The 22445-nt window shown below is 54.3% G+C and overlaps 1 protein-coding gene across 2 annotated transcripts; it reads left to right on the plus strand.

Annotated features, from left to right (window-relative positions):
* The first annotated feature begins 2640 nt into the window (after positions 1 to 2640).
* On the plus strand, positions 2641 to 13472 carry SLC35H1 (solute carrier family 35 member H1). Of its 2 annotated transcripts, XM_073308650.1 has the most exons (9): positions 2641 to 3032; positions 3886 to 4036; positions 8110 to 8173; positions 8413 to 8485; positions 9582 to 9750; positions 10017 to 10100; positions 11367 to 11542; positions 12292 to 12421; positions 12626 to 13472. In XM_073308650.1, exons 1-9 carry the CDS (start codon positions 2916 to 2918, stop codon positions 12748 to 12750), a joined length of 1089 nt encoding a protein of 362 aa, XP_073164751.1. In that variant the 5' UTR covers positions 2641 to 2915; the 3' UTR covers positions 12751 to 13472. The 2 variants fall into 2 exon arrangements, with proteins under 2 accessions (XP_073164751.1, XP_073164752.1); XM_073308651.1 differs by lacking the exons at positions 2641 to 3032; positions 8110 to 8173 and having other exon boundaries at positions 3950 to 4036.
* The last annotated feature ends 8973 nt before the right edge of the window (positions 13473 to 22445 follow it).

Raw genomic sequence — 22445 nt, forward strand, 5'->3', positions numbered from 1 at the left:
GGGAAAGGGGGGCTGTACAGTACTGCCGTGGAGGGGAAGGGGGTCTGTATGATACCACCCGCTGAGGGGAAAGGGGATGGGGCCTATAAGGTACCGCTTGCTGAGGGGGAGAAGGGCTGTATGGTACCGCCTGCTGATTGGGGCGCTGTATGGTACCTACTGCCCACTGAGGGAAAAGGGGGGGCTGAATGGTACCGCTTGCTGACAGGAGGGGGCTGTAAAGTACCGCTCACTGAGCGGAAAGGAGAGGGGAGCTGTACGGTAATGCCTGCTAAGGGGAACTAGGAGGGGGCCTGTATAGTAAGGCTCACTGAGAGGGAGCTATGGGGAAAGGGAGAGGCTATACCTACCGCTCACTGGACAGGGAGAAAGGGAGGAGAGCTGTAGGGTACTGCCCGCTGCAGAGGGGGAAGGAGAGGCAGACTGTACAGTACCGCCTGCTCAGGGGGCAAGGCAGGCAGGCCCTACGGTACCGCTGAGGAGGAGGGGGCCATACAGTACCACCCGCTGAGAGGGGGGGCTGTACAGTACTGCCTGCTGGGAGGAGGGTGTATGGTGCCACTCGCCGAGGGGAAAGGAAAGATGGCTGTAGGATGCCCCCCACTGCGGAGGGAGGTGGGGGAGCAGTATGATACCACCCCTTGAGGGGGGGTGGGAGTCAGGATGTATAATACCGCCCACAGGGGAAGGGAAGTTGGGGCTGTATGGTACTGCCCAGTGAGAGGGGGGGCTGTACGGTACCGCTTGCCGAGAGTAAAGGAGGTGGGACTGATGGTACCACTCACTGAGGGGAAAGGGGAGGCGGGCTCTGCGGTTCCGCCTGATGGGGTTTGGGGGGCTATACAGTACCGCTTGCTGAGGGGGAGGCTTGTATGCTACCACTTGCTGGGGGTTTGGGTTGTATGGTATCACTCACGGGGCGGGGGATGGGTGGACAGTACTCTTTGCTGAGGGGAAGGACAGGGAGGCTGTATGGTCCCACCCACTCAGGGTGAAGGTGAAGGCTGTACCTACCACCCACGGGGGAGGAGATCAGTGGGCAGTACCCTACAGGGGAGGGGAAGGGGAGGTAGGCTCTATGGGGTACTGCCTGATGGGGGGGCTTTATGGTACAGCTGCTGGGAGAGGGCTGTACAGTTCCACCTCCCAAGGGGAAAGGAGAGGGGGGCTGTACTGTACTGAGAGGGAAGGGGACGTGGGGCTGTACGGTACCAGCCGTGGAGGGGGTGAGGGGGCTCTATGGTATTGCCCGCGGAAGGGGTGTACAGTAGCGCTTGCTGAGGGGAAATGAGAGGAGGAGCTGTACCTACGGCCAGCTGGGGAAGGGGAAGGAGAGGCGAGCTGTACAGTACCGCCCGCTAAGGCGGACTGCTCAGGGTGGGCTGTACCCACCGCCCGCTGGGAGGGGGACGGGGAGGGGCTGCACAGCACCCCAAGCAACGGGGACAGTAGAGGGGAGGGTCGGGCACCACGGGCTGCGAAGGGGGGGCTGTGCCCACCCCCTGCGGGGAGGGGGAGGGGAGGCGGGCTGTACGAGCACGGTACAGCCCGCTGTGGGGACAGTAGAGGGGAGGGGGAGGGGAGGCGAGGCGGGCTGTACGAGCACGGTACAGCCCGCTGGGGGGACAGTAGAGGGGAGGGGAGGGGAGGGGAGGGCACCACGGGCTGCGAAGGGGGGGCTGTGTCCACCCCCTGCGAGGAGGGGGAGGGGGAGAGGAGGCGGGCTGTACGAGCACGGTACAGCCTGCTGTGGGGACAGTAGAGGGGAGGGGGAGGGGAGGCGAGGCGGGCTGTACGAGCACGGTACAGCCCGCTGGGGGGACAGTAGAGGGGAGGGGAGGGGAGGGGAGGGCACCACGGGCTGCGAAGGGGGGGCTGTGTCCACCCCCTGCGAGGAGGGGGAGGGGGAGAGGAGGCGGGCTGTACGAGCACGGTACAGCCTGCTGTGGGGACAGTAGAGGGGAGGGGGAGGGGAGGCGAGGCGGGCTGTACGAGCACGGTACAGCCCGCTGGGGGGACAGTAGAGGGGAGGGGAGGGGAGGGCACCACGGGCTGCGAAGTGGGGGGCTGTGTCCACCCCCTGCGAGGAGGGGGAGGGGGAGGGGAGGCGGGCTGTACGAGCACGGTACAGCCCGCTGGGGGGACAGTAGAGGGGAGGGGGAGGGGAGGCGAGGCGGGCTGTACGAGCACGGTACAGCCCGCTGGGGGGACAGTAGAGGGGAGGGGGAGGGGAGGCGAGGCGGGCTGTACGAGCACGGTACAGCCCGCTGGGGGGACAGTAGAGGGGAGGGGAGGGGAGGCGAGGCGGGCTGTACGAGCACGGTACAGCCCGCTGGGGGGACAGTAGAGGGGAGGGGGAGGGGAGGCGAGGCGGGCTGTACGAGCACGGTACAGCCCGCTGGGGGGACAGTAGAGGGGAGGGGGAGGGGAGGCGAGGCGGGCTGTACGAGCACGGTACAGCCCGCTGGGGGGACAGTAGAGGGGAGGGGAGGGGAGGGCACCACGGGCTGCGAAGGGGGGGGCTGTGTCCACCCCCTGCGAGGAGGGGGAGGGGGAGGGGGAGGGGGAGGGGAGGCGGGCTGTACGAGCACGGTACAGCCCGCTGGGGGAACGTAGAGGGGAGGGTCGGGGCCGGGGCCGGTTCCCTGACGCTCAGCGCGGGGACGCGTCAGCAGGAGGCCGGGGAAGGGGCAGGCCGGGCCGGGCCGGGCCGGGCCCGTTTCCGCCCGGGGGAAGGGGCGGGAGCGCGGGCGGGCGGACGTGGAGCTCGAGCTCCAGCGGCCCGGGCTGCGCCCCTCACCGCTGCCTCTGCGGGCGCTGGGCCGCAGGGTCCCGCTCGGGGGCGCGCCGGGGCCGGGGCCTGGGCCTGGGCCTGGGCCTGGGCCCGGGCCCGAGCCCGAGCCCCGCGCTGCGCCATGGGCCGGCGGCCGGGCGGGGCCGGGCTGGGGCAGGCGGCGCTGACGCTGGGGCTGGTGCTGCTCTATTACTGCTTCTCCATCGGCATCACCTTCTACAACCAGTGGCTGATGAGGGTAACTCGGGCGGCCGCCCCGCCCCGCCCCGCCCCGGTTGGCGGGGAGGGGGCCCAGCAGCCGCGGTTGGCGGGGAGGGGGCCCAGCAGCCGCGGTGGGGGCGCCGCCCTGGGAGGCGGGGAGGGGGCCCAGCAGCCGCGGTGGGGAGGGGGCCCAGCAGCCGCGGTGGGGAGGGGGCCCCGGTTGGTGGGGAGGGGGCCCAGCAGCCGCGGTGGGGAGGGGGCCCCGGTTGGCGGGGAGGGGGCCCCGGTTGGCGGGGAGGGGGCCCAGCAGCCGCGGTGGGGAGGGGGCCCCGGTTGGCGGGGAGGGGGCCCAGCAGCCGCGGTGGGGGCGCCGCCCTGGGAGGCGGGGAGGGGGCCCAGCAGCCGCGGTGGGGAGGGGGCCCCGGTTGGCGGGGAGGGGGCCCAGCAGCCGCGGTTGGCGGGGAAGGGGCCGCGGTTGGCGGGGAGGGGGCCCAGGAGCCTTGGTGGGGAGGGGGCCCCGGTTGGCGGGCAGGGGGCCCAGCAGCCGCGGTGGGGGCGCCGCCCTGGGAGGCGGGGAGGGGGCCCAGCAGCCGCGGTGGGGGCGCTACTGGGGCACAGTTGATTCGCGTGGGGGTGCAAGAAGCCTGTTGGTGATGGGTGTATGAGGAGCATGGGGGGGCCTGTGCAGGGTGGGTGGCAACAGGTGCTGGGTGACTTGGTGGGAGGTGACAGGGTAGTTAGCAGTGCCTTCTGTGTCTTGTGACAGGATCTGTGTGTGTGTGTCTGGCTCCACTCCGTGCATCCGATGAAGGGAGCTGTAGCTCACGAAAGCTCATGCTCAGATAAATTGGTTAGTCGCTAAGGTGCCACAAGTCCTTTTCTTTTTGCAGAGTTTCCATTTCCCTCTTTTTATGACCCTGCTGCACCTCCTGGTTATTTTCCTGCTCTCCGCTCTGACCAGGGCCCTGTTGCATTGCTGCACCAAGAGGTCCCGTGTGGTGCTGACTTGGGCTGACTATCTCAGAAGGGCGGCTCCAACAGGTACAGTATGTACAGCCACAGAATGGAGGGCATTGCCACGGATTGGGGAGAGGAGAGAGCCCTCTACTTTTCTTCCCAACACAAAAATCTTTGTTAACTTACAGATAAAATTGGTGAAGTAACTAAAATAACAAACGGTATTTTACAAGTGAGCCTCAGCTTCTGGCATGGTACCTGGGTGCTGTGGCAGAAGAGTGTGGCTATCCATTCTGGAATGGCATCATTTAAATCAAATTTTAAAATGTAGGTTTTCATGCTTTAACTATGTAGATGACGACTAGTACAATCCATACAGTATGCTTTATATTCATCTTGACGATAAATATGCTTTTGGTTTTTGATGTTACAGACTTTTGAATTGAAAAACTCAGTCATAAAAACTGCCAGGGAATCCTGGTGGGTGTGGTAGCTTGGTAGGAGACATTTAGGGCAGTTGGCACCTGGTAAAATGTGAGAAGCAGCTTGGGATGTGTGATAAGCACCTTCACTGAATGGCTTCTGCTATAATGACCAGGAATTAAATAGTTCATGTAGCTGATGTTTAATTTATCACAATTAGGTTTTGGAGCTAATATCTGTTGTAATTAAAGTGCCAGTTCACGCCTGTTAGAATAATTGTTTCTGGATATCTGCAATAAGTTTACAGTCAGAACATGTTTTCAAGACTTTCCTATAGCTGTGAGGGCTATATTGAATTATTTCATGAAAATTGAAATGCTGGAGCATGATTCAGCCTTGTCATGGAGTCCCTGGGCAATGCTCTGGAACTGCTCCCCATGAAGCCAGTCAGGACTCTGGGGAAGTTTCCTTTCTGTGAGCAGCCTGTCTTCAGGACACACAGCTTCCACCTTCCTGGGTCTGACCTCAGAGCATTCAGCATCCTCTGCACCTCCGGGCGCTTCCCACAGCCAGTCCGCCCAGGTGGGCTCCTGGGGAAGCCAGAGGGTCCTGCCCCCCAACTTCGCAGTCAGACGTGACTCTCAGCCAGCCAGTAAATCAGAAGGTTTATTAGACGACAGGAACATGGTCTAAAACAGAGCTTGTAGGTGCAGAGAACCGGACCCCTCAGCTGGGTCCATTTTGGAGGGCAGTGAGCCAGACAACCACTTCTGCACTTCACTCCATGTCCCAGCCAGCCCCAAACTGAAACTCTCTCCAGCCCCCCTTCCTCTGGGCTTTCCCCTTTCCCTGGCCAGGAGGTCACCTGATTTCTTTGTTCTCCAACCCTTTAGCTCTCACCTCACAGGAGGGAAGGGCCCAGGCCATCCATTGCCAGAAACAGGGTGTCGGCCATTCTCTGTGTCTAGACCCCTGCACACAGCTGCCCTCTAGGGCTCTGCAATGATCATACACCCTTACCCCACCCCCTAGATACTTAAGAACTGCCTAGGGGGAACTGAGGCACCCCCACACTATTCAGAGGAAACATTAAGAACAGTCCCACTTCGTCACAAGCCTCACCTCATTCCCTGGAAAAATCATGGAGCAGGTCCTCAAGGAATCAATTCTGAAGCACTTAGAGGAGAGGAAAGTGATCAGGAACAGTCAGCATGGATTCACCAAGGGCAAGCCATGCCTGACTAATCTAACTGCCTTCTATGACAGGATAACTGGCTCTGTGGATGAGGGGAAAACAGTGGACATGGTGTTCTTTGACTTTTGCAAAGCTTTTGACACGGTCTCCCACAGTATTCTTATTAGCAAGTTAAAGAAGTATGGGCTGGATGAATGGACTATAAGGTGGATAGAAAGCTGGCTAGATTGTCGGGGTCAACGGGTAGTGATCAATGGCTCCATGTCTAGTTGGCAGCCGGTATCAAGTGGAGTGCCCCAAGGGTCGGTCCTGGGGCCGGTTTTGTTCAATTTCTTCATTAACGATCTGGAGGATGGTGTGGATTGCACCCTCAGCAAGTTTGCAGATGACACTAAACTGGGACGAGTGGTAGATATGCTGGTGGGTAGGGATGGGATACAGAGGGCCCTAGACAAATTAGAGGATTGGGCCAAAAGAAATCTGATGAGGTTCAACAAGGACAAGTGCAGAGTCCTGCACTTAGGACGAAAGAATCCCATGCACTGCTACAGACTAGGGACCAAATGGCTAGGCAGCAGTTCTACAGAAAAGGACCTAGGGGTTACAGTGGACGAGAAGCTGGATATGAGTCAACAGTGTGCTGTTGTTACCGAGAAGGTCAATGGCATTTTGGGCTGTATAAGTAGGGGCATTGCCAGCAGATCAAGGGACGTGATCATTCCCCTCTATTTGACATTGGTGAGGCCTCATCTGGAGTACTTGTGTCCAGTTTTGGGCCCCACACTACAAGAAGGATGTGGAAAAATTGGAAAGAGTCCAGCGAAGGGCAACCAAAATGATTAGGGGACTGGAACACATGACTTGTGAGGAGAGGCTGAGGGAACTGAGATTGTTTAGTCTGCAGAAGAGAAGAATGAGGGGGGATTTGATAGCTGCTTTCAACGACCTGAAAGGGGGTTCCAAAGAGGATGGCTCTAGACTGTTCTCAGTTGTAGCAGATGACAGAACAAGGAGTAATGGTCTCAAGTTGCAGTGGGGGAGGTTTAGATTGGATATTAGGAGAAACTTTTTCACTAGGAGGATGGTGAAACACTGGAATGCGTTACCTAGGGAGGTGGTGGAATCTCCTTCCTTAGAAGTTTTTAAGGTCAGGCTTGACAAAGCCCTGTCTGGGATGATTTAGTTGGGGATTTGTCCTGGTTTGAGCAGGGGGTTGGATTCGATGACCTCCTGAGGTCCCTTCCAACCCTGATATTCTATGATTCAGCAGGAAGGAATAGATTCTGTGGCTGCAGAATGGACAGGACCCTGGATATATCCTTCAAACACGTACCTACAGCTTAACATTAAAAAGACTTGAAGTGACCAGTTAAGACAATTTACAGCAATATTCTGCAATGCTGACCGTTAGTGTATTTCATTAACCATGATACAGAGATGTGGAAATTCACTTAATTGGCCTTATCTTTCATCTTAATTTCATACTTGCCATCTGTAATAGAGACAATTAGTGTACATTGTCCAAGTTATGCCTATGTTTTTATTGAAGGACTTGCATGTTAATATACAAACTGTAGAGTCATAAACTATTTGTGGAAATTATTTTTCTGGGTCACTCCCAGTCCTTTAAGATGAGTGAAATATTTACACTAGTTATGTCAACAAGTTTTAGTCAAGAGGGTTTTTTGGGTGGGAATTTTATTTGTATTTATTTATTTATTTATTTATTTATTTTATTTATTTATTGGCCATCGTGATGCACAAATTCGTAATGCTTAGGCTCAGCTGCTGCAATTTTCGATATATAGAAGTAAAGGCATATGGCCTGATAAATGTCCAGCTAGTTCAGAACACAGCACCTTTCCTACTCAGCTGCACAGGTTTCTGGCAACACAGGTTTGATCTTTTCTGCACTGGCTCTTCTCTGAACAGAGTCTGGTCCGTGGTCACTGTCGTGACTTACAGAACTCTGCAGGAAACCTGCCCTGGTTCCTTGAGAGACCGTCTCCCTCCTTACGTGACCACATCCTCCCTCTTTCCTGTGTTCCACAGAAGCAATAAAATTGTTGGCCACAGAGGGAGGTTCATGGATGGGGCCCAGGACCTTCACAGGAGTCATACCTAGATGAGAGACTATCCTGCCAAATGAAATCAGACTGACCACTACATTGGTGCATTCAGATCTAAACGCAGAATCCTCCCTTCACTCCAGCTTCCATTTAGTAGCCCCTCACTCTCACCCTGCTAAATTCTGAAAAGGTTTAAAAAAATGCGGACCCTCAATGCTCTTAAACACAGGGAATGGAGAGATCATTGTTAGAACTCTTACTCATGGGAAGCACTCAGATATTAAAGTGATGTGCACTAATCAAAGAATAGGCTTGAGAGAAAAATACAAGGACCCATTAATGTTTTCATCAGGTTGACCTAGGAGACTCTGTCTAGGCACATTGAGTTGTCTGGGGCAGCAGGGCATGCTTGGCAACACATTCTGATTTGGTGAAAGGAGGTTAATGCCGAGGGGTTCTTGTTTCTTTAGCATTGTCGACTGCCTTGGACATTGGGTTGAGCAATTGGAGCTTCCTGTACATCACAGTATCCCTGTAAGTAGCAGCCTCATATCCACCATGGGAGACATGAGTAGTGGGTTTGGTGAGTGCTCTTGCAGAGCCAGGCAGCGGGTCCAGGCCTGAGCTCCAGGCCTTATAGGGGCGATCTTCAGGTTCCAGACCTGTGGAGATGGATATTGGTTTGGGGCTGGGTGGTCTGGCTTCCCAAGGTGTTGTGTTGGGAAGTGCCACATGATGCTGGAGAATGATTGATTGTGTTTTGGCCTTTACAGCTACACAATGACAAAATCCTCTGCTATCCTCTTCATCCTGCTCTTCTCCCTGATCTTCAAACTGGAGGAGCTGGTAAGGGCTCTAGTGTTATGAGCTCCTTGGGGAGGCAGCTGGTCATGGCTCAAGGTGTGGGGATGGGTGTAGGTGAGGGCCTGGATTCTGAGATGGAGGGAGGGAGGAAGGGGACCATGAGGGGAAGCAGCTGCCTGATTAATGGGTCTGGAAGAGATGAGCAACTTGTCCTTATGCAGCCTTGTTGGGGGGGAGGGATAGCCCAGTGGTTTGAGCATTGGCCTGCTAAATCCAGGGTTGGAGTTCAATCCTTGAGGGGGCCATTTAGGGATCTGGGGCAAAAATTGGGGATTGGTCCTGCTTTGAGCAGGGGGTTGGACTAGATGAAATGCACCGCTACAGACTAGGGGCCGAATGGCTAGGCAGCAGTTCTGCGGAAAAGGACCTAGGGGTGACAGTGGATGAGAAGCTGGATATGAGTCAGCAGTGTGCCCTTGTTGCCAAGAAGGCCAATGGCATTTTGGGATGTATAAGTAGGGGCATAGCGAGCAGATCGAGGGACGTGATCGTTCCCCTCTATTCGACATTGGTGAGGCCTCATCTGGAGTACTGTGTCCAGTTTTGGGCCCCACACTACAAGAAGGATGTGGAAAAATTGGAGAGAGTCCAGCGAAGGGCAACAAAAATGATTAGGGGTCTAGAACACATGACTTATGAGGAGAGGCTGAGGGAGCTGGGATTGTTTAGTCTGCAGAAGAGAAGAATGAGGGGGGATTTGATAGCTGCTTTCAACTACCTGAAAGGGGGTTCCAAAGAGGATGGCTCTAGACTGTTCTCAATGGTAGCAGATGACAGAACGAGGAGTAATGGTCTCAAGTTGCAGTGGGGGAGGTTTAGATTGGATATTAGGAAAAACTTTTTCACTAGGAGGATGGTGAAACACTGGAATACGTTACCTAGGGAGGTGGTAGAATCTCCTTCCTTAGAGGTTTTTAAGGTCAGGCTTGACAAAGCCCTGGCTGGGATGATTTAACTGGGAATTGGTCCTGCTTCGAGCAGGGGGTTGGACTAGATGACCTTCTGGGGTCCCTTCCAACCCTGATATTCTATGATTCTTGAAAGCCTCCATAATGATGTTATGTTTGTTCTCGCTCAGAGGATGGTGCTGGTGCTGGTGGTTCTGCTCATTGCTGGGGGGCTCTTCATGTTCACGTATGAGTCCACACAGTTCAACATGGAGGGGTTTGCGCTGGTGCTGGGTGCCTCCTTCCTTGGGGGCATTCGCTGGACTCTCACCCAGATGCTAATGCAGAAGGCTGAGTTGGGTACGTTGGGTACGTTGGGAGGCAGGGCATGGAGGGGTAGTAGCATCCCTAGCGCAAGGAGAGGGAACGGGGAGGTGGCAGCCCCTGGGCCAGGGGAGGAAATGGGGATGTGGGGGTGTGGCAGCCCCCGGGGCGGGAGGCAGAAGCTGGCATTGGGATATGGGATAGGGTGTTTGCCCTAGGAACAGAGTCAGTAAAGGCTTCTTTATGGGCTGCCTCTTCACCCAAATTTTGCTGACAGGTCTGCCCCAACTCTCCTCCCACAGGGCTTCAGAATCCTATTGACACCATGTTCCACCTGCAGCCTCTTATGTTCCTGGGGCTCTTCCCTCTCTTTGCTGTGTTTGAGGGTGAGTTGGCTGGTGACAGGAGGGGCTCTTTCTGCGGGCTGCTGGGGGATCACTAGGCAGTTTGCTGCAATGGAGATGAACTGTATAGACAAGGGAACAACTTCCTGAATTTGCAAACTAGGTAGGTGTTAAAGCAGCTAAACCTGAAACATTACTGATCCCCTTCCTGGTCTTCCTTGAGGGGACCCACTTTAGGTTTAGGGCTTCTCAGGTGGAGACCCATGCTGCTCTCCCAACAGACCGAGGGTTTGGGCTTGCAGTTCCTCTGCATCTCGCTATGCCAATTGCCAGCCAGCCTTCACAAAACAAAATACATTTTATTCTTAGGGCAAAAGTATTAGAGAAAAAACACACACAAAAATAAACCTAACCTGCATGCATTCTAAAAGCTTACCAGAGGTCACCCCCCAGCTCCAGCATAGGCCTGTCAAAGGTGTCAGTCTTTCACGCCTCTTGGCTGGGTTTGCTCTCCTGGTTGCCAGTTCATGTCAGAAAGAAAAGGATTACTTGTGGCACCTTAGAGACTAACCAGTTTATTTGAGCATAAGCTTTCGTGAGCTACAGCTCACTTCATCGGATGCATTCAGTGGAAAATACAGTGAGGAGAGTTATATACATATTCATGTCAGGTTTCATGTCAAGAACCAGAACCTCCTAGGGACAGTTCAGTGCTTTCTTTGTATGGTTTGGGCCTTCGAGCTCTGGCCTCCTGTAACAAATTGTCACAGCTCAATGGCCCTCTCCTCAGGGAGAAGCTTCCAAACACTAGGTTTTTTGCATCACCACTGTTGGGGAATTTGCGTTAGTCACCCCTTAGTGGTTCCAGCTTCTTGAGGAAATCCATCCACAGTAAACCAGGAACACACAAATATAGATCACTGGGATTGATACAAATGATTATGAATACTCTGCAGTTCATACTGTCTGGCCCATCTCTATATAATGACGTTTTGAGGTTTTCCTTTTGTAAGCATAATATACAAGAGGGTCCCCAAAGATGCTGCATGTGGTTGCAATATGTGTCATGGTAGGGACCTGCGGGCCCAGGAACCCAAGGGGCTAAGGCAACCCCTGTGCTGGCGAAGTGTTGAGTACTGGGTCAGCACCCCTCCTGGTGGGGGGGGGTACAAGCGACAGCTCCTCTCCTGGTATAGGGCAGAGAGGTACAGAGGATGGCAGTCACTTTCCTACTGGTCAGTAGGGAAAGTGCTCCATTATCCCCCTGTGTCAGTCTTTCCTTCCCTGCTCCCCTTCTCTTGATTTCAGGGTTGCCCCTATCTACGTCGGAGAAGTTGTTCCGTTTCCATGAGGCAGGGCTGTTGCTCAGTGTGGTGGGGAAGCTCTCCTTAGGGGGATTTCTTGCTTTCGGCCTGGGCTTCTCTGAGTTCCTCTTGGTCTCCAGAACCTCCAGCCTCACTCTCTCCATTGCTGGCATTTTTAAGGTATGGAGCTATGATTTATGTGGTAGTGCAGGTTTGCCCAGACTGGCCCAGTCCAGGCTGCTCCAGAGCAGCGTAACCTGCTCAGAGGTCCTAGGAAACCAATTTCTGACACCTCACCTGCACTGCGGCTGCCGCCCCTGCCTCCCTATCCCTGCAGTTCTAGCTGCTTCAACTGCACTGGACTCCTGCAATGCCCCCTGCCCACCCCCCATAGGGATCCTACAGCAGCCTCCATCAGTGAAGGGCAGAGGCCAAAGGCTTTCCTGCCAGAAGGTATCAGTGAGGTCCAGAGGTTGGTGAGGTTCAGGATGCGTATGAAGAGCAAAAGATCCACAGTTACATTAGTGGGGATAAACACTCCTACTTTAGGGCATGGGGCTAGCCTTCATTAATGGGGTTTGGGTGACTCCCCTGGCACAGGCAGTCCCAGGTTCCCTTCTGTACAGTTTCCTGCCCCTTCCTTGGAGGCTGAACACAATGGCCCATGCTCTGATCTGGTAGACGCTGTATTCCCTTGTGTCCTAGCCTTGCAGGTGGGGGCAGGTGCAGCCCCCAGAGCACTGGTGTCCTTTCTCATCTTTCTGGGATCTATTTTTTAAAACCCTTCCATGTGGTCAACGTTGGCACTCTGAGGAGGGAGCACAGGCAGGGCTGTTTGAGCGTCTTGTACGCAGTTCAGCCACTCCTCCTCACTCCTTGGCTTCACCCATATCCTGCCCTACCATCTGTCATGTTCTCTCTGTTTCAAGGAAATCTGCACCTTGCTGCTGGCCACTCACTTGCTGGGAGACCACCTGAACCTCCTGAACTGGGTGGGCTTTGCTGTCTGCCTATCGGGAATCTCCCTGCACGTCACTTTCAAAGCATTCAGTTCGAAAGGTAATGTTGGTGAAGCCCCTGGTCTCTGCAGGAGCCCTTTCCTGCCTACGGCATGCCCCTCCCTGCCTGCACTAGTGCATCCATGATGAGCCCAGGGTGGGCCTGAGGCCTCTGTAGAGAGGGGCGGGACTAAGGCCTCTGCTGTGTGCATTTCAGTGGGAAAACACTACCGGTTTAGTCACTAAACAGGCTGTCTGTGTCTAGGTGAAAAGGAGTCAAAGCTACACAAAGGGACCAGCTCCAGCCCTGACCTGGAGCTGCTGCTGCGGCGCAGTGAGGCTGAAGAGGAGGAGGAGGAGGAGGAAGTTGGAACCGAGCTACAGCACTAACTGGGCCCTAAGCACAGCGCCCCTGCTGCATCTGATCATCAGACGCGACTGACAGATGAGCAGCAAACAGGTCCAAGAATCTTGGGGTGCCAGCTCCTTGAGTTCGGACACGTGAAAAGGGATGGAGCTGGAGCTAGTGAGGGACCTACTTCTCAGTACCCACAGCCCAGATCCATGGAGCCTGTTTGGGTGAAACAGGCAGCACTATACGCTTCCCCTTAAAAGGGATTGGAAGAGAAACCCCCCGGCTGTAGTGTGGGGGATGGGGCGGGGAAACTCAGATTGTAGAGCAAGGGGAGCCCACAGGCTGCAGGTCAAGGAGATGAGGATCAGGGCTCACTGTGGACTCTTTCTCCAGCTTGTTCTGGTGTTGGCTCCAAAGAGAGAAGGCAGAAGGGCCCCTTTGGGGCTCTTTCCCCACAGCTTTGTCACTGAGAGCCCTTACCTTCTCTGAAGATGATGGTGGTATAGAAAATCTGGGACTTGCCCCCATGGGGCAGCCATTGTACCCAGTAACCTGTCCAGTCCCAGCACACAATGTGAAGAGAGGATACTCCCTACTTGTTATTGGGGACCAATCCAGGCAGGAGACTCAGGGAAAGATGTGCACTGCTGGCCCCGTGCAGCTCTGCAGGGCATTAAGGGCCAGGGCATCCAGGCAGCAAATTTCTTTATTGAAAAGAGTTCTGATTTTTCATAGAAATAAATGACTGTCCAGCTTCCTTCTCTGCATGCAGCTGAATGTGTGTGCACCTGTTACAGAAAAGCAGAGGCAACTCCCACCCCCTCCATCCAAGCCGTTACCTCTGTCCCGGCACCGTCCTGTGAGGTGTTCATACTGTCACTTGCACAGAGCGTCTCCCTGGCCTGGCACACAACGTGATCTTGGCTGCAGTAGGTGGGCGCCGGCGCTGAGTCGGTGTGGGCCGGCGCTGAGTCGGTGTGGGCGGGTGTCTGCAGCCTCCTTTCCTCTCTAGGAAGTAATCCAGAGAACTGCAAGGTGTCTCACCTTTGCACTGGGTCCTCCCCAGCATGCCTGAAGAGGAAGCTCTGCTCCCTGCTGACTTGCACCAGTAGGAGGTAGAAGAGGACTATCTCCTAGGAGCCATGTAGCAAGGAGGAGGCAAAGGTTTCAGTGTCATGGGCTCTTGCAGGAGCTTGCACTCTGTAACTGCCCTTGGTTTCAGGCAATAACTCCTCCTTCTGCCAGGGAAAGGGAGGGCAGGTTAAGAGCCCCGCTGCACGGGTCAGTTATGGGTTTTGAGGATTAGTGTCGGGTTCCCAGAAATGGACAGCAGGCGGCACTACTACACCATATTCCAAAGCCACGTTGCCACCAGCAGGAGAAGAGGTGGGGGAGGAGGGGTGAGAGAGAGAGAGAGAGAGTAGGGCCCTACCAAATTCACGTCCGTGAAGAACACATCATGGACCATGAAATCAGACCTCCCTATAAAATCCAGCTATTGGAAGGAGAGAGGGGCAGGGCTTGGGGCACCCTGGCTGGGAACGCCTACCATTCACAGGGCTCCAGCTGCTAGTTCGCTGGGCTAGGGAGGGACAGGACTTCCTCTTCTCCTGCATGGCTGCTCTTGGGGAGAGGCGGGAGGGGGGAATCAGACCCATCTCCGGGTACCTCCCCCAGCTGCAGGAAGCTCCATGGCTGCTGCCTTCAGAGCCGAGCTCTGAAAGCAACGCAGAAGAGAGAGTGGTAATCTTGCAACTCCCCTACAACAGCTTTGTGCCCCCCATGATCCTCTTCAGGGCCTGGGAATGGGGCTCTCTGTTCTGTGAGCTGCTCTTATCCTGATTCTCAGATGACTCTCCCCTCAGAGCAATATTCTGACACTGCCAGTGAGAGTCTGGCTGCCTCTCACTGATTTCACTCTTCTGATGGAAGTGCCAGAGCCATGAGTGAACTTTAGAGTAACTGACTTGCACCTCCCAGGGCCTGGCAACTTTTCCATGAGAGAGAGAAACTAAAATCCCCATATGTCTGCCCTGCCCTGCTGGAGGGAAGAGCTCAGAAATCTGCCTCTCCCAAGATCTGGCAGCTGCTGCCAGGAGGGTTCAACACCATCTCATTTCAGGAGGGCAGAGAGGAAGCCTCAGCTCTGAGTGTCGTTGCTGTGGTTCCTTGCCTGGGCAGGGCAGAGTGGTGATACCTGTGGCTCTACCATCCATTCTTGCGCAGGTCCCCTGTCTGGGAAGAGAATCATGGAGATACTTGCTGCTTCACTTTCTCTGCCCCAATTTCTGCTTTAGGAAGCCGGAGCCTGGGACGGGGGATTATTGAGATGAAGCAGCATTCACCTCTATATGTCTAGTGCAGCTTCGGGCCAGGCCAGGAAGGTCTGAGGCTATGGGAGGGCACTCTGGTCCAGTTTTCTGTGAGGCTCACCAGTTAGGAGCTATGGTGGAACTATGTCCTCTCCTTTCCTGCCCCATGAATTATACATGCCCCATGGGGAGCTCAGTAATGCTTTTATTAATAGTTAATTACTCCCTGTTCCTCGGCGGGGAAATGAGCCTCACCGAGGTCTCATAAGTCCAAGCAGGGATCCTGCGATAAAAGGCACTAGAAGTTCATTGTGGGGCACCTTCCGGAGCTGCCGATGCAGCCGTGGCATTTAGTGAATAATGAATGCCTGTAGAAAGGAGGGGTCTGACCCTGCATGCTGGCACAACCAGCACCTGGATGCCTTCTGCTTTCTGAAGCCTCTTCGAGTGCTTTTCCTGTTGCTTGGTGGGGAGGTCTCCTGTGTTCTGAGCCATGGGTGTTTCTGAGGGGCTCCTGCATCTGGGAAGGCCCCTGCCTAGGGGAAAGTTCATGTTGTTTTGCTCTCTAGAAATGAGACCATTGTCCCATTTTGCCTTGCTGCCCCTTGCTGTTCCCTGTCAGGAACTTTGAGGGGCACAGGATTGGATCACCATGTGGACAGGCAGCCTCTGTGGGGGGCTGGGCTAGCACTGTAGCTCACTCTGCTGTGGACAGTGAACTTCATCCAGAATATAAAATAAATAATTAGGCTGGGTAACATGGAGCTGGGGATGCTGCCTGGTACTGACAGCCCTCAGCACCATAGTCGGGACCTGGCAGAGGGGGTGCAGGCCTGGAGAAGAGACTAGTGCCTCTGCCCCATCTCTAAGGAAGGGCTTGCAGGAATACTCGTCGATCTTTAGACAGTAGCAACCCCGGCTCTGGGGCTGGCTCACAAAGTCGCAGCTGATGTCATTTTGGGGGGTTAAACTCATGTTTACCACAAACCAAACTGAAGTGAGGTGAAGGGTGCTGGCCTGGAGCCCTAGATACTGAGTTCTCTGCGCAGGGGCAGAGTAGGACAAGCAGCCTCCTTGTGGTCCTCCTCCCCAGGAGTCAGCGAGGAGGGTGCTCTCCAGTCAACCCATTGCACATGAGAGCTGTAGCACGTGGAGGACGTTCCTCCCAGATGGTAACAACTGCGTGGCTGTTCCCAGTGGGTCCTACTCGCTGTTGGCATCCTGTGACTGGACCCTGGTCAGCAGTGTCCCTCTTCCTAAGCAAAGTAACATGACAAACCAAAAAACTCTGATTTGAACTCGGAGGCCTGTTTCTCATTCCCCCTGAGACCCAGAGGGGAGAGGCTCTGCCTTGGCCCATAAAGCGTGTGTGAGTCCCAGCACTGTAATGAGAGTTCTGTTTGACCTGGGTGAAGCCTAAAAAGTTAAATAATAATCACACTGTTCACAAGTGCTTGGCTTCCCCGGCCAAGCCTTTAGCGGGTCATGGAACCACATCCTCTCAGAGCCAAGTAATGCTACGGAAGGCATGCTACGGAACCATGTCATCTCCGAGCCCCCGACGTGCTACGGAACCATGTCATCTCCGAGCCGAGCCCCCGACCTGCTACGGAACCATGTCATCTCCGAGCCGAGCCCCAGCCATGTAGTCTCAGAGCCAAGCCCGTGGGAATGCCACTGGAGCCGTGTCATCTCAGAGCCTCACCTTGCCTGTGGCACCAGAGTCACGTCATCCTGGGGCTTATAAGGTGAGGGAACCACACCAGCCCAGTACTAACTATGAACAAATTGCCAGGCCTTATTACATGCATGTGGCTATGCTGGTGTGGGCTGGGGGCTTCAGAAAACAACACAGTAAGCACCATGAGGGCTCACAAACTATTAAAGGGATACAAGCCAAATTCTGTACACTATACCTTTTCCCACCCTGCTATTTTGTTTCCCCTTTGCTGTGCTGTATGTGACCTGGGATGGTGAGTTCCTTGGGGCAAGGACTGTGATCTGTTTATGGGATTTCTGTTGCATTCAGAAATCATGAGTCAGGTCCAAAAAGATCCTTGGATTAGTTTAAAAAAATTAGATTTTTTAAAAAAAAGAATAAATGTTGGGTTTGTTTCTTTGCCTTTGGGTCACTGAACTTTTGGGGACTCTGATCTTTTAGGCTCCCTTGGAGTATGGGCTCCAGATTCTCTTCACCATGAGGAAGGCCAGTGATCTGCTTTAAAAAATCTCTGCTGAGATTCTTTGTGATCACCTGTCTCCAGGAGCTGGGGCTTTGATAAGAACATTATCAAAAAACTTGCAGTAAAATCTCATGTTGGCCGTACTGTTTTTCCCTGTATAGTGAAGTGTGAAGGATGGGGAGCTGCTCTTTATTAATTTATGGATACTGCATGTGGCTATTGGGATAGGTGCTGTATGACTATAGTGGGTTAGTCGGATGTTTACCATTTGCATATGTTGGTTTAGCTTAATAGCAGGCAGTTGGGAAATAAGCAGGAAGGTCTGACAATGGGTCTACATAAAACACCGGCTGGCTGAGGTTAAGAGTCGATGGCTGAGCCATTACCTAGGAAGAATGAGATAACCAAGAACGAAGGGTAAAGAATTAAAAAGATGCTCTCTAACCAGATAGCTGACAGGAAGCTGAAAATGGGGAAGAGATTCCCTAGCCTGACACTCACAATTACCTGAGTGGTGGACTGAAGTTTTTAGGCCTTGCTAAGCAGCCAGGGAATGGGAAAGTCTTAGGTAAGAGAGGTGTGTGTGTGTAGTCATTTTGTTTTTAAAAAAACTTTTTTCTTTTATGTTGTTCTTCATTGTTAAAATCAATTATACTTTGGTTTAAGGCAGCTTATATTCACAGGTAGCCACAGACTCCCAAAGGGAAGAACCACAGGTACTGAACCCAATTGGCCTGCTGGAGTAAGCATGATTGATCCACAGGGTTCTGTACCCTAAGACCTGATCTGAAAGGGGGAGAATCACAAGATTCTACTCCAGGGAGGTATGGGAAGAGGTCTGTCACCTGTGTAGGTGCATTCAGAGAGGCCAAAGAAGGGCTCAGAGGTGCAGGAAACTCTGGAACCGTGACATGAGGTCCCTAGTGTGGTTTTGGGGGCTGGACCAAAATCATGTTCCCAGGTCACCTGTCTTTACGTAGTCTCAGCAGGTGACTGAGCCCAGAGGCTCTGGGCTGTCACCCTCAGACTGAGTAGCAGCACCCTGGAAGTTGTATGATAAGCACAGGTCCTTCTACCACTCTAGACCTGAGTTAGGAGAGAGCGGAGCCCTATGAGGTGAGAGGGGCTGCATGTACTGCCCTGCAGAAGTGCTGAGGAGAAAAGGGGATCACCTTTGTGAGCACAGACACTGTAGGAAGGGAGGAGTCTTTGTACAATTGAATTCACCCTGCAGAGTAGTTGAAAATTCCAGAATTGTACGTGCCAAACTATACACTACAGGATAGTCTCCTGGGTGCTCGTATGTCAGGCCACTAGGGGTATCTGCTCTCTCCTGGCCGCATGCAGGGGCACCAGGACTGGGATCCGCTTTCACAGCTGTGAGCACAGGGGAAGCTGTATGTCAACAAATTAGCTACAGAAATGAGTCTCCCACAATGGGAGCTGCAAACTCCAGAATGGCTGCGCTGGGTTTAGCCAGTGTAATGCTGGATGTAAATGTCATTTCTACAGGTGTCTGACCCAGGTTACCAAACAGTGGGCTGTAAGATTAAGTCTGATATCTTCCTCCCATTAAAACTGACCAAAGGGAGGGAATTCTCACATGCTGAACTGCTGTTGAGTGCTTGGTGTTGCCTGGGAAATCCAGGAGGAAAGTGAGACATTCCTGCTGGTTGTCAGTTTATCCTTGCCTTCCTTGCAAAGCATCCTCTGAGAGCCCAAATTTTTGAGTGAGGGAGCACAGTGTGTGTCTGCCCCACATAGGCCCTGCCTCTCCCTACCCCTGAGAACCGAGATCTGTGGGTCTCTCCAGGCCTACGCTGCTCTGGCTTGTGGGTACTAGCGTCTCTGGCTCTCTCTTTCCCAGGCCTGACTCTCGTGTACTCCTGCCACTGCGGCTCTCTGCTGGGCTCCCTGTGCCCCCATGGGTATTGGCAGAGACACCATTACACGTGTCTGTCAAATGTCGTGCTAATGTTAATTTGCTAGGGTTGGTGCTGAGTGGGATGATTATTGACACAATATCTCCTGTGAGGCAAGGGTCTCCTACTCAGGAGGCCTCCCACCAGCCGTGGGAGCTGCTCAAAGAGCGAACCAGTGGGTAAGTGTCTCCCTAATGCAGACACTAGTGCATGTGTCATTTGGGACATACATAAAGGCTGACACGTCCACCCCTTCACTGTGGGGGCTTAGCCAGATCACTCCCCACTGCTCTCCTGGGTATTTCAAACTCAGGCATTCCCTGAAGCAGACCTGGTGCTGAATTGGGGCAGGGGTGGGGGTTGTGGGTGTGGGCCCAATCTATGGTGGGTGTTCAGCACAGAAGGGTAGCTGGGGCTGGGCTGCATAGGGTGACCAGACAGGTCAGGAACAGTGGGAATCAGGGGGGTTCCAAGCCCTGACCTCTCTGTCCTTGCTCTCATTGATCTCATCTCTCTTCTGGTGCTGGGGGGCTACTTACTCATCCTGTTTCTAATTATAAAGCGATATTAATGCTCTCTAACAAGAATGCCAATGGCTCTGGGCAACCAAGAGCACAAGAGAGACAGAGAATACAGGGAAATGGAGCCGAGAAGGACTAGAAATGGAGACATGATTGAAATTAAAGCTGCCCCATCCAATGCTCCTCAGTGTGTGTGCTGCCTCACTGAGAGCTGCTGCCCCTTTTGTGGCTCTGCGGGGCCTTCTGGAACGTGTGCCTCCCCATGCTACTTGACAGTGAGCTCTGTGTGATTTGTTTGTAGTGAGCATTTCTCCCCTGCCCTGCCCCGCCCCATGGCTCAGCCTCTAGGAAAGGAGCATCCATTGCCTCTTACTTCTCTCTGCATTTCTGCTCTTGCCCCTGACTCACCACATCTGCAAGGCTCCTGTGATTCTCCTGGCAGGTGTGTTCTAGGGAACAAGGCCGAAGTGCTGTCTTTGGGGGAAAGTTCTCAGTTTCTCCAGTCCTGGGCTCTCCTAGGGAGGGGGCAGGAACCCGGGGTGGAGTGGGAGGGGTGGAGTGGTACTTCTGACTACTCCAGCCCCAGTGTCTCCCAGCAGAGGAGGCGCTGTAGGGAGCAGGCCAGGCTCGGTGAGGGGGTGCTCCCAGATACTCTTGTTCCAGGCCCTCCCAACGGGGGTTCTGTAGGGAAGGTGGCAATGGGGGGGACACACTTTGCCCACTGGCAGTGAGTAGGGGCTTTGGTTGCTGCTCCTGGTTTGCGGGGAGGCCAATGCTGAGTTGAGCCAGATGCGAGGCGGTGTGGGGGCAGGGATGGCGGTCCTGAAGGATGTTTAAATCCCACCAGTGTCTAATTTAAACCCAGCCGTGAGCTCAGTGACACGATAAATAATTTTTAGTGCGACATCACCATTATATCACTAATTGCTTTATGCTACCTCTGGCCTGGGACATAAATTAACATTTGCTGAATTAGCTCTTTTTGTTGTTGTTTTCTGTAAAGGAAAGTAACCACACTGGAGTGCAGTCACCCAGTGTCCCCTGGCCAGGGGATGCCAGTCATCACGGGGCACTGGGCCCCTGCTCGGTGTGGTGGGGAGATTTCCCTCCTCCCCCCAGGGTGCTGGGCCCCCACTGGGTGCCGAGGGGAGATATCACCTGGATGCTGAAGGGTGATTTCCCTCCAGGGTTCTTGGCACCTGACGGGTGCCGAGGGGTGATCGTCCCCACTCCAGGGGGTGGGGGACCTACTGGGTTCTGAGGGGAGATCTTACCTGGGGCCTATTCCCCTACCCCTTGTTCTACAGGATGGGGAGCTGTTCCTCTTCCTTGGGCAAGAGATTTCTCTGTGGGCAGGGGGCAGTTCAGCTGCTCAGGGCCAAGTGAGCGTGCTCTCCCTTGATGCCAGTTGAGCAGGGTCCCAGCTGATCTGAGTGACTCTGAAACACGGTGCCTGGTGGGGTCACTGTGCTACACTCAGCTCAGACTATGGAGCTGGTGAGTTTCTGGGCATTCATGCCCCAGGGCTGAAGCAGAAGGGCACTGGCTCCTGTCCTTGTCATCTGCCTGAGTGACCCTGCTAGGGGAGAGCGCATTGTCCACAGCATATAGCACTGCCTGCCAGCAGATAACACGGATGCCACTGCATCTGTCCCCTTGCTGCAGCTGTAACAAGCACCTCCCCAGACATTCCATGTGACATGTCCCCGTGCCCGGATCCCTGACTCACAGCGCAACCACAGCCAGAGCCCTGGAAGAGACAACTCGGGTAGAAGGTTTAGCCAGTGGTGCTGGCCCAGCCTGGTGAGCAAGGTGCGAGCTAGCTTACTGCTATCTCCACCCCAAGGGGGAGTGATTTGTGCCATGCCCAGGGCCAGGTTAGGGTGGCTAAGGGGTGCTCCCCACACTGACTTGTGTATCCTGCTGCAGCTATGGAGCCCAGTGCATATGCCTTAGGCTGAGCATTTGCTTCCAGTTGGGACATCTCTGATGCCAGAGATTTTCTCCTTTCCCGGCCCAAACCCACCAACTGCTCAGTGCATGAGTGTCAATCTGCCTCCTGCCCTACAGTCTAGCTCCATCCATGGGTGCAGGGGAATGGCAGCTCTGTGCCCCCCCACACACAGCTGGATGCTCCAGACCCCAGCACTGAGGTCTTGGCCTTGCAGCCTCCATCAGAGAGCAGGCAGTGAATGCCAGGGAAGGATTTCTGCTCAATGTCGGGGCAGGGCCTAGTGGGTGGGAAATGGAAGAGAGTCAGTGACTTTCTAGGGCAAACCTCTCTGAAAATGAAGGGAGGCCATGACATTCTCAGCTGTAGTGTTGCCCAAGTGGACACTTCCTGTGCAGTGATTTGTCCAAACATCCAGGGCTGGCCACCGTCTGTGTTTAGCATCTTTATTTCAGGCAGTCAGTAGACAGCAAGGCTGTTAACTACATGACAGGTCTGACTCCACCTAGCAGAGGGCAGTGTTGTGTGTATTCACACACACATGAGTGCACACATACAATTACACTCAGCAGAGGGCAGTGTCATGTACAGGTGCTGGCTCACTGTGGTCTCTGTCTCTCACCTGTGTATTCAGCTATCCCTCGAAGCAGGAATGATGTCTGCCAAAGGGGTTCGTTGGTGGGTTTTTAAGTGGCTGAGGAGCTCAATTCGTGCTCTGCAGATTTTCCCACAGAAGTGACAGGTGTAATCTTGGAGGAGACACAGTTGTCGGCTGAACTGTTGTGCCCTTCCTTCTTTTGTCGCTTCTCTGTCTCATGAGCACGTCTGTTCTCCTCAAAGT

The sequence above is a fragment of the Lepidochelys kempii genome, chromosome 13 (assembly GCF_965140265.1).
Source record: "Lepidochelys kempii isolate rLepKem1 chromosome 13, rLepKem1.hap2, whole genome shotgun sequence".
NCBI classification, from domain to species: Eukaryota; Metazoa; Chordata; order Testudines; family Cheloniidae; genus Lepidochelys; species Lepidochelys kempii.

What these genes read in the sequence shown, in the direction of transcription:
- SLC35H1 (XM_073308650.1), top strand. Translation starts at nt 2,916, where the DNA reads ATGGGCCGGCGGCCGGGCGGGGCCGGGCTGGGGCAGGCGGCGCTGACG. An exon ending in TCTTCAAACTGGAGGAGCTG is followed by an intron (nt 8,486 to 9,581) that starts GTAAGGGCTCTA and finishes GTTCTCGCTCAG; the next exon opens with AGGATGGTGCTGGTGCTGGT. An exon ending in CAAAGCATTCAGTTCGAAAG is followed by an intron (nt 12,422 to 12,625) that starts GTAATGTTGGTG and finishes GTCTGTGTCTAG; the next exon opens with GTGAAAAGGAGTCAAAGCTA.